Raw genomic sequence first — 17811 nt, 5'->3', positions numbered from 1 at the left:
TTTGAAACTTCTTTGGTTTTGGTGATGAGGAATGGCACCATTCCTTGCTCGCTCTCATCATTTCCGGTTGGTGGAAGTGAACCCAGGTTTTGTCTCCATGTAATGATTCTTGCAAGGAAGCCATCATCTTGTCGTTCAGAGTGCTGAAGAAGTTCTTCACAAGCATCAACACGTCGTTCTCTCATTTCAGGAGTCAGCTGCTGTGGCACCCATCTTGCAGACACTGTGAAACTGGAGCACATTATGCACAATGTGGTGTGCTGACCCATGACTAATCTGTAAACATGCTGCAATGGTCTGTGGAGTCACAACTCGTTGTGCCTGACCTGAATGAGGAGCATCTCCCATTGAAGTCAAACCATTTGCGAACTTCCTACTCCATTTGTAGACTTGCTGATGTGACAAACATGCATCACAGTACTGAACCTTCACTCATCGATGAATTTCAATAGAATTCACACCTTAACTATGCAAAAACCGAATAACAGAATGCTGTTCTTCCCTGGCGCAAGTCGCAAGTGGGGCAGCCATCTTTATACTGATACTGCGACGGTATGTGTGCATCTGCAGTATGCTGCCACCTGCAGGCCATTCTACACACTGTTTGTTGCACGCTTACCAACTTACAGGATAATGGCGCAAAGTTTCGATTTGTTATTACAAATTTAAGGTTTTTATTTGACTCACGCTTGTAGTTTTGTTTAGTATGATGTGCCTCAAAACATGGCACTACACATAGTGGTATGTTGCATGCTCTAAATTTGTATCTCGTTTCTCGGTGCTCTTTCTGCTTCCAGCACACTGTGCACCGATGCATTGGCATACATTTCTTCGCATTTTACATCTCAATGTCCTTTTGAAAATGCCTCCCAGTAAATCTTGGTGGATTCTCGTCTTCAGAGTGTTTTCCTCTGCCAGCTTTCCTCCATTCTTTTGTGTAAGTTTCAACAAGCTCTCTTACCAGACATAATTGAAATTCCACTAGTTGCATTATTCATCCTGTTACTACTCTGTGGAGAGCATGGACATTTAAAATGCGCAGATCCAGTACGTGGAAAAAGAACTTTTTGTACCACTTGACAGTCTTTCGTACTGATTGCACTGAACTCAGCAGCATGTCACAGCGATCAACAGCACCCATACTCTTGTTGTAATCTGCAACACATTGTGGTGTCCTTAATCTTTCACCTCTCTTTCTGTTTGTCTTTTCCATCTCAACTATTTCTGCAGTTTTACAGGTGGTCAGCATCTACACTTCTCTTTTGTCACACCATCTCATGGCAAGGATTGTGTCAGTGGACATAAACTGTATTTCTCCTCGTTTTAGTTTGTTTTCTAATTTTGGCACGTTATGTCTGTTTTTGTGAACAGTACCACATGCGTTTGTTCCATGGTTATGAAGCCAAAGGAACAGGTCTGGGCTTGAATACCAATCATCGAAATAGAGTGTATATCCCTGTCCTAAAAATGGTTTCATCGATGCTACTACTATGTTGCCACTTTTCCCCAGATTGTGGAAGTCAATTGCAGTATTTGTGCCTGTGTAAACAATGAAATCCAGGATATAACCTGTCTGGCAGTCACATAGCACAAATGTTTTTATTCCAAACCTACTTCTTTTCGAGGGAATGTACTGTTTGAACAATAATCACCCTTTGAACAACAAGAGGCTTTCGTCAATGCAGAGCTTTTGATATGGATGAAATATACTGCAAAATGTTGTGCGAATTTTATCAACAATATACCTAATTTTAAATAACTTGTCTCCTTCATTGGTGACAGAGTTGTCACTGAAGTGAAGCATTCTTAAAATTAACAGAAAACGGCCCCTGTGCTTAATTTTGTCAAAAACAGGAGTGTTAAAGAGTATGTCTGTGGATCAATAGTCACTGATTTTCAGCTTTTTCATATGAGCCATTAGCATACAAACAGCAACGAAGGAAATGCAGTTCCTCGAAGCCCATTTCTTTCCATCTGGACAAACGAGAATTCTCTGATTCTGGCGTATTTTCTTAAAAAAAAAAAAAAAATTCTGTTGGTTTCATCTGCTACAAATTTAATCAGTTCTTCTATTAAAAATACTAGGAATTATGATAATACACTTGAATCTGGCCCTAAATCACTGTTGTGTTCAGAAGCTGAAGCATCGAACGCATGCATAAATGGACGAAAATCACTTTTCTTCCGGTCAAACGTGTCGCTAAAGCGAGCTCTTTTCAATGGCACTTCACTATCACTCTCAGACCCATCAGATTCTGAATGATATATCCCTCCCATGTTGACAGATGCATTGTGCCAGCTGAAGTACATGGCACAGGACTTTTACTTAGAGATTCAATCGAAGAATAATCACTGCCATCGCTGTCGAAAATTTCATTCTCACTGTTGCTTCTAGTGAGAATTTCGAAGATTTCTTTGTCTGTACAACCATGAAGGTGTGTCATTTTCTTCTCAAAACGTTAACGGCGTGAACAGTCAGGAAATGCACATATGAAAACTGCGACACAAGAACACAGCAGCAAATGCTCACGAGACTTCAACCGTGCCAGCGGAACACTGAACAGCTACTAGGCGCTCAGCATGAATATACGGCTGGGTGTGTTAATGCGGCCAGAGGCCACAGGGGAAGAAGTGGCAGCGTGTCTCAGCACATCAGGAACACACAGGTGCCACTAATGCAGCGCGCGTAAACACGTTCAGAGTACCAGGTAGAAGGACTGGTGGTGCACGTAAATACATTCAGAGCACACACGGACAGGTACAAAGGCACACATTAACATGTCCAGAGCAGTTAGAGGGTTATTATCCTGTATTGTTACTAGTGATGAGATATGGTATCTCTATGCAAACATAGGGAAAAGAAACAAATGGTTGGGCCCAGACAAAGCAGCAACTCCTCATAGAAAGACCTGCGTGCATACTCAAAAGATAATGTTATGCATCTGGTGGAACAGGGATGGTGTGGTGTACTATGAATTGCTTCCACAAAGTGTAACCCTTTCTGATATTTGTTGTCAACAACTGAGACATCTTACAGACCCAATCCAAGAACAACAAATTGAAAGACTGCATGAAGTGAAGTGATGCTGCTCTGTGATAATATCCACCTGCTTTCTTCTAGACTGACGAAGAACACTGTACAGCAATTTGGGTGGGAAGTCATTCCACACCCACATTCACTTACTCTTGTGCCCTCAGATTTTCATGTTTTCCGCTCTCTATTGAACAGCCTTTAAGGAACTTCCTTTCCGAGTGAAAATATGCTCCAAGCATAGTTTAATGAGTTTTTAGCTTTAGATTGTTGTAAATAGTGAAGGAGAATATACGAGGGCTATTCAGAAAGTAGGGAAAGTTTTGGCATTAAAGAAAAGCTAAGTACAAGAAATACATTTTATTATACACATCTGAAAGAATGATTGACATACTACTTTTCCACTAGTCACCAACACATTGAGGCACTTATCATGAGAGTGGACAGGCTTTGAAAGACCTTCGTCGTAAAATTCTGCCGCCTGAGACTTCAGCCAGTGAGTCACGGCCGCCTAGAGTTCTGCGTCGTCATCAAAGCGCTGCATTGCAAGACAATACTTCATGTTGGGAAACAAGTGGAAGTCGCTTGGTGCAAGATTGGGGCTATAGGGCTGATGAGGGAAAATTTCCTATTTTAATGAATTAAGGGCTTCTTTAGTGCGGTTTGCCATGTGAGGTCGGGCATTGTCACCCAAAAACAAAATTTTGGATGTCAGCTTTCCTCGGCCTTTGTTTTGAACTGTTCTTCTAAAGCTGTGCAAAGTTTGACAGTACCAGGCAGAATTTATGGTTGCTCCACGCTCAAGAAAATCGATAAGCACACCTTGCCTATCCCAAAACACTGTCGCCATCAACTTCCTTGCTGACAAGGTTTTCTTGGTAACCTTGTGTGCCCCCACTCCATGGACTGTAATTTTGTCTCACAATTGACATGTTTCACCCAAGTCTCATCACCGGTTATGGTTCGATCCAGTGATGAACCACCATGTTTGTGGTAGGTCTCCAGAATGTCAATGTTGCCCCAATTCACTGTTCTTTATGGTGCTCTCTAAGCATTTAGGGCACCCATTGTGCCCAAAATTTGTGGTAGCCTTGCTTTTGAGTGACAATTTCAACAAAAAAGTCCGTGAAACTTGTGGAAAAGAAAGCAACAGTTTTCACAAATCATTTCATCAACTTAAGTGACAAGATCATCAGTCACAATGCTTGGGGTCCACTCTTCTCTTCATCATGAACGTTGGTTCAGCAATTTTTAAACTGAATGCACCATTTCCGGATGGAACATTCGCTCATTACGTTGTTTCCGTACACTTCACACAGTTCACGATAAATTTCTATAGATTTTAGGTTCTTTTGCCAACAAAAACCGTATCACAGACCGCACCTCACAAATTGCGGCATTTTTGATTGCAGCGCACATTTCAAATTCGAATATCGAAAAAACCAGGTGCGCAGAGACGTTCCTGCTGTCACCTATGGATACTGACCGAGTTGCTGAGCACGCACGTACCAAAATATACGTGATCGGTGTGCTTAGCGGTGTCAGACGGAAACGTTCCCTACTTTCTGAATAGCCCTCGTATTATTGATGACTAAAGTCTCTGTTATGTGTATCGACTGTGTTTATTAAACTCACGGTGTATACGACCCGGGACAACCGGGAGATCCGGGAAAAACCCGGGAATTTTTTCATCTGTGAGAAAACTGGGAAAAACCCGGGAATTGTTTAGAATTCCGGGAATTTTTCATTGTTTTAGTTTTCAGTTAAATTTTTGTGATTTTGACTGGTAAGAACCAATACTCTAACAAAGGATATTACTGAATCCTGCTATTGCAGAATAATACTGCAGCAACAAAACATGAACGAGAGAAAAAAGAAAACGAAAATAATAAAACTTAAGTTGCAAAGGAAATACACCGTATACAACAACAAAACAGTGCTTATGCAAGCGTCTGCCAACAGGAAAGTGTGTCGAAGGCTTTAGGAAGACTATGCAATGCTTTATAACAACAAACTGCCTCCGATGAGCGTGACGTGACAACTGTTTAAATTAGATTCGTTTGAGCTGTTGCGGATGGGCTCTTCATCGTGCGCAGTTGAGTCGCGTATGATTAGTACCTTCTCCCACTTCTGGTTACAGAAGTGTGGCTGAGCACAACTACTTAATATTGCCTCAGTTCGGAAATATAGTAAATCTGGAGCTGATGCACGAGCAGTCTGAGTTGAGGTGGGGAGCGCCCACACGATCTGTGTTTACGTTTAGTGATTTTGTTGTTTCCTCTTCATTTATTGCTCTCATGTTAAATGATAACAAAACGGAATTTCATGGCCGGGAGCTATCAAATGAATTAAAATAAGTTTGCATTATTACAGAAGCCTAAAATATGTTATTAGTTTCAGATTTTATTTCCATCTTTCTGACAGGACAATGAAGTTATTTTTGCCGGTTTGGTTAAGAGATTTGGCTTAAAGTTAATCTTTTCTGCTGAGGCAGTCAATTTATTTGAAATGAAGTGTTTAATTTCACACTATTGGCTAGTTTCAACTGTTCGCTGCATGTCAAGTGCACGTATGGCATTGTGCCATAATAAAGAACCAAACATGAGATAATACAGTACTGCTACTCCAAGAAAATTTACATGCTAATGTGCATTTTAAGCCGAATTATGCGTTTTAGTATGGTTCACGAAATTCTGACGCTCTTGAAGTATCACCTGATGTCTTGTTTCTTTTATGCCATACATAACATCATTTAATGTTTTACACGTACGAACATATGGGCTTCCTGCGTCGTCGTAGCTGTGCTAACTCGGTGACGCTTGTTATTTGGCGTTCTCTTGCAACTGCTGAAATGAACCTATTTCTAACAGGTCGCGGGAAAATGTTGCGAATGGTGGTTTGAAAAGCATTACATTTAAAGCAGATTTCCTTTTATGCAAGATGAACTATGTGCGAGAATGTATGATGAATTTCTTAAATCACGAAGCGTTTGACTCGCATTTAAAAATCAACTCTTTGAGGACGACCATTTAGAAGAATTTCAAGCCCAAAAGATCATACATTTACGTCGTTTTAGTGGCACATTTGTGTGATGTAGCTTAAAGTGTAACACACGCAAAAAAGATCAACATTATATGTGAAAGCTTAGCTTCTCTTCCAGCTTATTAATCTTAAAGACCAATATTATATGTGAATGCTATGTATACTAATTTAAACCATTAACTTTTCTTACTTGTGTGTTTGCGCTACTTACGAGTGATCCTGCTATTAGCTGCATACATCACATGTCCTAGGCTGTCATCAGCTGGCAAGATCACGTGACAGAAGCTATGATTGTCTTACAAAAGCATGTTGCAATCTCGATTTCAATGTTTCAGAAAGTAACATGCGGTGTTCGGTGGAATTCAAATTTATACCTTTGTAATACGAAAATATGCAGCGTACATGTTGCTGCACATCAAAGGTCTTTCAGAACGTGTTTTCCCCCCATCTGAGTTTCGTTTTCTAAAGTACCGGGAAATTCTACTCCCGCATATAAAACCATAGGACTGATGAGTTTCACAGTGTCGAGGAAGAGTATACTGTCACTTAACACCGAAAAAGTGTATTTTCAACCAGGAGAAAGTGTATTTTTAACCGGGAAAAATCTGGGAATTTTTTTCCTTGTCCACGTATACACCCTGAAACTTAAAGGAAAAATGCTATAAACTTGTGCACCGAAACAATATTTTTCACTTTATTTTGTGCAACTTGTATGCTGGATTCTGTTCATAGAGTTCAGGCAAGACATCATTCTGTCAGGCTGTAATTTATTCAGCCAGGTGGAAAGATGTCCTTGCTAATATTTATTGAGGCTGTGATGTCCACGCAGAAGGAAAAACAATATTCCTAACTTGACTTTATGGCCAATATGTAACTGCATAGGAATAATTTTGATACTATATAATCCATCAGGTGTCTCAGTGTCATTATTATTCTGATAGACACCTGGCTTCTCTTCCCAACTAGTAGACGTCATAGTTTCTGAAAATATTTCTGTTTAATTGAAATTTCGAAGGATTGTGAAAGTTAATTTGGAATATCCTAATACTTTACGCTGCAAAGGATGGTGAAAGTTGATTTTGAATATCCTGCCTCTATACTTAACACTGATATGACAAAAGTCATGGGATACCTCCTAATAACATGTCAGACCTCCTTTTGTGCTCCGTAGTCAGCAGCTTGACTTGGAATGGATTCAACAATTTGTCAGAAGTCCCCTGCAATAATATTGAGGTATACTGTCTCTATTGCCATACATAATTCCATTAAGTGTTTCCAATGCAGGATTTTCTGCATGAACTGACCTCTCAGTTATGTCCCGTAATGCTTGATTGGTGGCTAAATCATTCACTCAAATTGTCCAGAATGCTCATCAAACAATCATGAACAATTGTGGCTCATGACATGGCACATTGTCATCCACAAAAATTCCATCATTGTTTGTGAACATGAAGTCCATGAATGGCTGAAAATGGTCTCCAAGTAACCGAACATAACCATTTCCAGTCAATGATCAGTTCAGTTGGGCCAGAGAACCCAGTCCATTCCATGTAAACACAGCCCACAGTATTATGGAGCCATCACCAGCAAGCACAATGCCTTGCTGACAACCAGGGTCTTATGGTTTCATGGGATCTGCACCACACTTGAACCCCACCATCATGTCTTACCAACTGAAATCGGGACTCATATGACCAATCCACTGTTTTCCATTTATGTAGGGTCCAACCGATATGGTCACCTGCCAAGGAGAGGTGCTGCAGGTGATGCCATGCTGTTAACAAAGGCACATGCTTTGGTTGTCTGCTGGCATAGACCATTCCAGCCAAATTTTGTCACACTGCTCGAACAGATACATTCTTTGTATGTCCCACATTGATTTCTGCTGTCATTCCACACAGTGTTGTTTGTCTGTTAACACTAACAACTCTATGCAAAACGCTGCATCTCCTTGTCGTTAAGTGAGGACCATCAGCTGCTGCCTTGTTCATGGTGATAGGTAATGGCTGAAATTTGGTATTGTTGACATTGTGGGTCTCATAATAAATAATTTCGTAATTATTTTCGAAATGGAATGTCCCAAGCTTCTAGCTCCAACTATCATTCCGCATTCAGAGTCTGTTAATTCCCATTGTATGGCCATAATCATGTCCGAAACCTTTCGCTTGAATCACCTGAGTAAAAATGACAGCTCCACCAATGCACTGCCCTTTTATACGTAGTATATGCGATGCAATACTACCGCCACTTATATATGGGCATCCCACGACTTTTGTTACATCAGTGTAAGTATTTCCATCCTTCATTGGGTACTGTAGTGTAACATGTAGTGCCTCTTAACTCTAGCATTTAATACAGATGTCAAATGTCTAACTTGTAAATGTGTGTCATATTAAATATGAAAGGCAGTCTGCTATAATGCAGGAATGTTCTTCCAAGCTGTTCCCTATACACCTGCATGTATATCGTGGAACCCCCCCCCCCCCCTCCAATCCAACACACGCGCACGGCCCCCCCCCCCCCCCCCCCCCACACACACACACACACACACAGAGAGAGAGAGAGAGAGAGAGAGAGAGAGAGAGAGAGAGAGAGAGAGAGGGGGGGGGGGCACTCCTGAACCAAAGTCATTTTTATTTTCTTTGCAGGTGCTGCTATTCAGGATAAAGCTGACAAAATTTCAAAAATGGTTGAGAAACTTAATGATGAGATTAATGATAGTGTAAGAAAACCTATTACCAATAATTTGCAAAAGGGAATCGATGATTACAGCCGATACAGGTATTTTATTCTTCTAAGTTACCATTTCTAACTTCTTTGTTATTAATACCTAAGAAAACAGACCAAAGTGAGTTCAAATACTGCATGCATTGAATGTAATGAATTGAACTGGATTAATAACTACTCAAAGTAAAGGAAACAACTCCCAAAAGCATTAAATTGAAAATTGGTTCTTGAGGAGGATAAAGGAAATGTCATGTTAAGACTGTATTTTATCAACATGGGGAGTGTACTGACTGAGAGTTCTTTTGAAAGGGGATGTGGAAAATTTTTATTAAATAATATAACCCCTTCTAATTTGTAACTGTTATGACTTGTTTTCTTGTACTGATTACTGTGTTAATGCACGCAATAGCTTAGTCAGCTCTTTCTTATTAAGTTAAAGTGGGTTTTATCTGTAACCGAAGTTTAAAAATTATAATTAAATGTGGCACCTCATGATGTTTTCTAGATACTACATTGACATATCTGTGAGTTCAGTGGTACTTGTAGTATTGCTGTGTATGACACTGGGACTTTTTTATGGTTTTTGTGGCAAACGACCTGACGCCATGTTCAATGAAGATTGTTGTAACAAAGGCACTGGTGCAAGTTTCTTAAAACTGTAAGTAACACAATAATTAAAATTTTCTTTTATTTGTCTTGTTACACAGACAATAATGCATCGTATATACGATCACAAATACCCTGCGTTTTAATTTTTACTGTATTACACTGGTGTGCCTTTTATAGAAGTAGTATATTATAGAGGATAGGACTTCCCTTGCGAGTAAGATACTGCATGCAGATATAATATATAATTTCTCTGTGTCATATTCCAAATTAGTTAATATATGAATTTTAAAGCAACAGCTTACATTATAATTATTTGACAACTGTTTTTGTAATAACTCTTCTTTTGGAGCTAGAAAAAGAAAATAATGCTTAATTTAGTTGTGACTCTGGAAATTTGGAAAACAGTCTAAGTGAGTGGAGAAAGTGCAGCTGACTCCTCTATATAAGAAGGGTTAAAGAACGGAGCTGAAAACTTTCAGACCAGTATTCTTAACATCAGTTTGCTACAGAATTCTAGAACATGTTCTGAGTTGGAATATAATAAATTTCCTAGAGACCGACCATGAATCACCATGCTTTTAGAAAGAATTGCTTGTGTGGAACTCAGCTTGCCCTTTCTCACATGATACTCTGTGAACTGTGGATGAAGGGCAACAGGCAGATTCCATATTACAAGATTTCTGAAAAGCATTTGTCACGGTACGCCACTGCAGACTTTTAACGAATGTAGAAGCGTATGGAATAGGTTCCCAGATATGCGAGTGGCTTGAAGACTTATTAAGTAATAGAACACAGTATGTTGTCATCTACATCTATGTGATTAGTCTGGTATTCAAAATAAAGTGCCTGGCAGGGTTTGATGAACCACCTTCAAGCTTTCTCTCTACCGTTCCACTTTTGAATGGCGTGTGGGAAAAACAAACACTTAAATTTTTCTGTGCAAGCCGTGATTTCTCTTATTTTATTGTGATTATCATTTGTCCCTATGTAGGTGGGTACCAAAAGAATGTTTTTGCAATCGGAGGAGAAAACCGGTGATTGAAATTTCATAAAAAGATCCCGCTGCAACCTAAAACGCCTTTTTTTTTAATGATTGCCACTCCAGTTCACACATCATGACTGTGGCACTATCTCCCCTATTTCACAATAACAGAAAATGAACTGCCTTTGAACTTTTTGATGTCATCCATCAGTCCCACATCATGCGGATCCCACACCACACAGCAATACCCCAGAATAGGGCGGACAAGCATAGTGTAAACAGTCTCTTTAGTAGACTGTTGGGCCTTCTAAGTGTTCTGCCAATGAATCACAGTCTTTGGTTTGCTCTACCCACAACATTATCTATGTGATCGTTCCAATTTAGGTTATTTGTAATTGTAATCCCTAAGTATTTAGTTGAATTTACAACCTTCAGATTTGTGTGCCTTATCACATAATCAAAATTTAGCAGATTTCTTTTAATACTCATGTGAATAACTTCATACACTTTTCTTTATTCAGGGTCAGTTGCCACTTTTCGCACCATACAAATATCTTATCTAAACCATTTTGCAATTTGTTTTGGTCATCTGATGACTTTACAAGACGGTAAATGACAGCATCATCTCCAAACAATCTTAGAGGGCTACTCAGATTGCCTCCTGTGTTGTTAATATAGCTCAGGAACAATACTTCCTTGGGGAATACCTCAGCAACAAGTGTTCATCGGAGACAAGGGTATCACCTGGAGTGCCCCAGTGAAGTGTGACTGGACTCCTATTATTTTCTGTATTACATACATGACCTGACTGGAAGTTTGACTAGCAGTAGGCAGTTCGTTGCTGATGATGCTGTGGTGTACATGGAGGTGTCAAAGGTGGGCGACTGTACTATGGTACAAAATGATTTAGACAAAATGTTTAGTTGATGTGATGAATGGCAACTGGCTCTAAACATAGTAAAAATGTAAGTTAATGTTAATCAGTAGGAAAAACAAACCTGCAATATTTGGGTACAGCGTTAGTAGTGTCCTTCTTGATACAGTCACACATTTAAATATCTGGATGTAACATTGCAAAGCAGAATGAAACGGAACAAGCAAAGTAAGAGCATATGGACTATCAGACCAATTGTGTGATTGGATTGAGGAGTTCCTAGATAACAGAACGCAGCATGTCATTCTCAATGGAGAGAAGTCTTCCGAAGTAAGTGTGATTTCTGGTGTGCCACAGGGGAGTGTCATGGGACCGTTGCTGTTCACAATATACATAAATGACCTGGTGAATGACATCGGAAGTTCACTGAGGCTTTTTGCAGATGATGCTGTGGTGTATCGAGACCTTGTAACAATGGAAAATTGTATTGAAATGCAGGAGGATCTGCAGCGAATTGACGCATGGTGGAGGGAACGGCAATTGAATCTCAATGTAGACAAGTGTAATGTGCTGCGAATACATAGAAAGATAGATCCCTTATCATTTAGCTACAAAATAGCAGGTCAGCAACTGGAAGCAGTTAATTCCATAAATTATTTGGGAGTACGCATGAGGAGTGATTTAAAATGGAATGATCATATAAAGTTGATCGTCGGTAAAGCAGATGCCAGACTGAGACTCATTGGAAGAATCCTAAGGAAATGCAATCCGAAAACAAAGGAAGTAGGTTACAGTACACTCGTTCGCCCACTGCTTGAATACTGCTCAGCGGTGTGGGATCCGTACCAGATAGGGTTGATAGAAGAGATAGAGAAGATCCAACGGAGAGCAGCGCACTTCATTACAGGATCATTTAGTAATCGCGAAAGCGTTACAGAGATGATAGATAAACTCCAGTGGAAGACTCTACAGGAGAGACGCTCAGTAGCTCGGTACGGGCTTTTGTTAAAGTTTTGAGAACATACCTTCACCGAAGAGTCCAGCAGTATATTGCTCCCTCCTATGTATATCTCGCGAAGAGACCATGAGGATAAAATCAGAGAGATTAGAGCCCACACAGAAGCATACAGACAATCCTTCTTTCCACGAACAATACGAGACTGGAACAGAAGGGAGAACCGATAGAGGTACTCAGGGTACCCTCCGCCACACACCGTCAGGTGGCTTGCAGAGTATGGATGTAGATGTAGATGTAGAAGCAGGTGAGGATTGTGGTAAGGAAGACAAGTTATCAACTTTAGTTTATTGGGAGAATTTTAAGAAAGTGTGAGTCATCTGTAAAGGAGACGACACATAGAATGCTGGTGTGACCTATTTTTGAGTACTGCTTGAGTGTTTGGGATCTGAATGAAAGGAAGATATTGAAGCAATTCAGAGGCAGGCTGCTTGATTTGTTACCACCAGGTTAAAACAACACACAAGTGTCACAGTGATGGTTCTGGAACTCAAATGAGAATCCCTAGAGGGAAGACAACATTCATTTGGAAGAACATTATTGAGAAAATTTAAAGTACTGTCATTTTAAGCTGACTACAGAATGATCCTACTGTTGCCAACATACATTTCCAGGGTGTATACGACCTGGGACAACCGGGAGATCTGGGAAAACCCGGGAATTTTTTCATCTGAGAGAAAAACCGGGAAAAACCCGGGAATTTTTTAGAACTCCAAAAATTTTTCATTGTTTTAGTTTTCAGTTAAATTTTTGTGATTTTGAGTGGTAAGAACCAATACTCCAACAAAGGATATTACAGTATCCCGCATCTGCAGAATAATACTGCAGCAACAAAACATGAACGAGAGAAAAAAAAAAAAGAAAATAAAACTTAAGTGGCAAAGAAAATGTGCCATATACAACAAAAAAACACAGTGCTCATATAAGCATCTGCCAACAGCAAAGTGTGTCAAAGGCGTTAGGAAGACTATGCAATGCTTCCTAACAACACATTGCCTCCAATGAGCATGACGCGGCAGCTCTTTACATTAGATTCTTTTCAGGAGATGCGGGCTTTTGTGCATGTGCAGTTGAGTTGCGTATGAGTAGTATCTTCTCCCGCTTCTGGCTACAGATATATGGCTGGGCGCCTCCATCTAGTATTGCTCCGGTACGGAAATATCTTAGATTCGGGGCTGATGCACAGAGTTCTGTTTTTGCTGTTTCCTCTTCATTTATTGCTGTAACATTAAATGAAAAGAAAACGGATTTCTGTGGCCGGAAGCTATCAAATGAATTAAAACATGTTTGCATAATTACACTCTAAATCTCTCCAGGCAAATGCCAGGATGGTTCCTTTAAAAGGGTACGGCCGACTTCCTTCCTCGTCCTTCCCTAATCTGATGAGACCGATGGCCTTGCTGTTTGGTCTCTTCCTTCCAACACTCCAACTCCTCATAATTACAGAAGGCTAAAATATGTTATTAATTTCAGGTTTTATTTCAACCTTTCTGACAGTCAAGCCTTAATCGCCTTGCATAACAATGAAGTTATTTTAGTCGGTTTGCTAAAGAGATTTGGCTTTTATTAATCTTTTCCACTGAAGCAGTCAGTTTATTTGAAACAAAGTGTTTCTTTCACGCTGTTGGCTAGTTTCAACTGTTCGCTGCATTTCAAGTGCATGTGTTCCATCTTCTACCTTGTATGGCATTAGGCCATAATAAAGAACCAAAGATGAGATAATTCAAGAAAATTTACATCCGAATCTGGACATACGAATGTGCACTTTAAGCCGAATTATGCATTTCAGAATGGTTCACAAAATTCCGATGCTCTTGAAGAATCCTCCAATGTCTTTTTTTTCTTTTATGACATAATGCACGATCTTTTAATTTTTTACACGTATGAACATACGGGCTTCCTGCGTCATCGTAGCTGCGCAAGTGCAGTGACGGCTGTTATCTAGCGCTCTCTGGTAATGCTGAAACGAATCAATTTCTAACAGGTCACGGGAAAATATTGCGAATGGTGGTTTGAAAAGCGTCACTTTCAAAGTAAATTTCCTTTTATGCAAGATGAACTACATGCAAAAATGTAAGATGAATTTCTTAAATCACAGAGCATTTGACTCTCATTTAAAAATCAACTCTTTGAGGACGACCATCTAGAAGAATTTCGCGCCCAGAAGATCGGTCATTTATGTCGTTATTAAAAATTTTCTGGCACATTTGTGTGATGAATCTTAAAGTGTAACATGCGGAAGAAAGATCAATATTATATGTGAAAGCTTAGCTTCTCTTGCAGCTTATTAATCTTAGAGACCAATCTTATATGTGAAAGTTTTTCGTTTCTTGTAGCAACACTATGTATATTAATTCAAACCATTAACTTTTCTTATTTGTGTGTTCACACTACTTAAGAGTGATCTTGCTATTGACTGACTACATCACGTGTCCTATGCTGTCATCAGCTGGGACGAGATGACATTAAATGAGCTATAACTGGCTTACAAAAGCATGTTGCAATCTCGATTTCAGTGATTCGGAAAGTAACATGCGGTGTTTGGTGGTATTCGAATTTATACGTTCGTAACACGAAAATATGCAGCGTACATGTTGCTGCACATCAATGATCTTTCCAAAATGTGTTTTTTTTCCCTGAGTTTCGTTTTCTAAAGTGTCAGGAAATTCTATGTCTGTGTATAAAACCATAAACATTCAAAGGATTGATAAGTTTTACACTGCCGAGGAAAAGTATACTGTCATTTCACACGGAAAAACTGTATTTTCAACTGATGAATCTGGGAATTTTTTCCCTTGTCCATGTATACACCCTGATAGACTGTTGTTGTTGTTGTCGTCGTCATCGTCCCCCACTCTGTCAGTGAATGGAACAGGAAAGGAAATGGCTAGTAGTTTTACAGGGTACCCTCTACCACACACACTGGGTAGCTTGCAGAGTATGTATGTAGATTTAGATGTAGGTATAATGAACAACACAAAGGGAAGGAACCAAAATAACAACTAAATTATGTAGCACACATTATTCAACCACTCACAGAATTTGCTTTCATGTAAATGTATTTTGTCACTTGAGTGATGAGTTTCCAAAAAAAGCTAAATTGGAAAACTTTCAAGGCTTAAGATAATTTGATGTGGTCAAGAAACTAGTTTTTTCACTAAGAAATGTTTAAGCATGTTGATCTTAACCAATGTGTTTAAATATTTCTAGCGAAAAAACTATAATAAATTATAAACAGAAATGTGTAAAGATCAGGTGATCTCCAGGTGCTGTAGGGAAGGTGAAGGTGAAGGGGAAGACAAGGGACAATATAGAGAAGAAAGGGAACTGGTGGAACACAGAAAAAAGTTCAAAAGTGATGTTGTGTATAATGAAATTAACGTTAGGAATTTCTCTCTTCTAACAAATCAGGTTGTAATAAAATAACACCTGAAGTGACACAGTTTCAGAGGCGCTATTGGTCTCATACACATTTTATGTATATATATTGAAGCTGCAAGTGAAAATTTTGTACCAAGGCTGGGAATCAAACCCGGGTTCTCCTGTTTACTAGGCAGGGGCATTAGCCACTAAGCCATCTTGGCACAGCAGTCCACACAACTGCACGGATTATCCAGGCATACCTCCCTCCTCAAACCAAATTCTCACTGCCACCCCAGTCTACTTTAAATTCTGCATTACACACCAACAGAAGTGCTGAGGCTCTCCACGTTCTGGAATAGCAGCTCAGCATTGAATGTAAAATGGGGGATCCAGCCTGAAACCCTGGTCCAGATACGTATCCATTTTAAAAGACATAATTTCAGATATAATGGTCTCATACAGATATGATTTTATGAAAAAAATACGTGTTTGAATTGATTGTTTTTCATCTTAGTATTTTAGTTCTCATTTGAATTCCAAAACATTTCTTTGACACAAACTTTTCCAGGACCTTCATAAAACCTATGGCTAACACTTTGGTACCTCTTACTTTTGTATGCGGATAGTGTAGTTGTACCCTTTTTTTAAATTTGAAATTATTAATTTTCTTTGTAAGAAAAAGAGAACTGTTTATGAAGTGTCCATAACTATGCCATGTTCTTCCAATTCCTAGTCTTAGTGACTTTTTCATTTGGTGTATAGGCATGTAATGTTTCAATAAAACATTTCTGTATTCAGCCCAAATTTGCTTTGATCAAGTACATTGGTCAAAATAACAAAATTATGAAGGCCTAGATACCACATTTGCACTTTTTCTTTGTGTTTCAAATCCGGAGTCCTCAATTGGCAACCACAGATGAAAAATTGAAATTGTATAATATGGCTTTGGGTGGTCAGTAGTTAAAGATGTGTAAAGTGGTTGATACTATGGATATATCTGAAGGAAAAAGTATAGTACATTTTCATGAAGACTTAATTTACACAGCTTTATTTGATGTGTCAATCAAAGAATTGGGTCCGAGCTGATCATCCTAGCAAGGAGGGGAGGGCAGTGGTACCCTTATTGTGGTATGCAAGGATAACTGGGTGGGTCGGTGGATTTGGGGGGGGGGGGGGGGGAGGGGGTCAACATTTTCCTTGTCCACCTTGTTTGGTGCACTTTGATTTCCACCTACAAAAAAGTCTAACTGAAAAAATGTTTTTTAATTGACAGCGGAGGTTATGACCACTGGAGGTGAAAACACAGACAACATTTATACCATTTGTAAATTTAGGAAAAACTTTTGACAGTGCTAAATGGAATTCACTCTCCAAAACACAGAAATTATCAGCAATCAAATACAGTGAATGATTAGATACAACTTATACAGAAACAAAAATGTAACTGAGAACATGAAAGGGAGGCACTAGCTGAAAACTTACAGTAAAGTACTAAAGAGAAACTAGAAAAAGGATTTAAAGTTTGTGGGAGGAGAGAAAAAATCTTTAAAGTTCACTGGTAATGCAGTAATTCTGACAGATGCAGCAGAGGATTTGGATGAAGATAAAGTTCAGTCAGATTTAAAAGAATGTATAAATTAATAGGAGATATTCTGAGCCTTCTAGCAACAGGTAATTTGGTAATGGAGTGAAATGTGATGGGTAAAAATTGGAGAGGGAGACAGAGGTTTGAATGTAGTAATAATATTCAAATGGATATATGTTTACTAGTTTGCAGAGATGAAGAGAGTTGCGCAGCGTAGACTAGACACTGAAGAGCTACAAAAATAACTGTGAAATCAATGATAGAGCATACTGACAAAGGATGACTGGTATCTCATTCAACCCTGTTTTTAATTCTTCCTTTTTCTTTTCAGAGCTGTGTGGGTTATGTTCCTGTTCTCAACAGTTTTAATGCTGGTAACCTTAGCACACTTTGTGGTTGGAGTAGTACTCCAGCGAGCAGGTTGCGATACACTACAAAATCCTGAGGACAGCCAAGTATTTGCACTGATTGATAAGCATGTGGATGTCGCTAGTATATTTCCATCCAATTCTAGTAACATTACCCTAAGCTCTATCGTAATGTAAGTATGAAACTTGTGTGTTCGCATAGCGAGAATAGAAAT

The 17811-nt window shown here is 39.3% G+C and overlaps 1 protein-coding gene across 5 annotated transcripts in view; it reads left to right on the top strand.

Annotated features, from left to right (window-relative positions):
- LOC126458007 (prominin-like protein) overlaps positions 1–17811 on the top strand; it is a 517920-nt gene that overhangs the window by 368473 nt on the left and 131636 nt on the right. For all 5 annotated transcript variants that reach the window (XR_007585562.1, XM_050094783.1, XM_050094784.1 and 2 more), the window contains 3 exons: positions 8722–8854; positions 9306–9458; positions 17560–17769. Coding sequence is in view for 4 of the 5 variants with exons in the window: in XM_050094783.1 (XP_049950740.1) it covers positions 8722–8854; positions 9306–9458; positions 17560–17769 (496 nt within the window). In the remaining variant the exon portion in view is untranslated. The remainder of the gene's footprint in view (positions 1–8721; positions 8855–9305; positions 9459–17559; positions 17770–17811) is intronic.

This window comes from Schistocerca serialis, chromosome 2 (assembly GCF_023864345.2).
Source record: "Schistocerca serialis cubense isolate TAMUIC-IGC-003099 chromosome 2, iqSchSeri2.2, whole genome shotgun sequence".
Classification (NCBI taxonomy): domain Eukaryota; kingdom Metazoa; phylum Arthropoda; class Insecta; order Orthoptera; family Acrididae; genus Schistocerca; species Schistocerca serialis.
The sequence above is the reverse complement of the archived record's forward strand: the minus strand, read 5'-3'. Positions and strand labels throughout refer to the sequence as shown.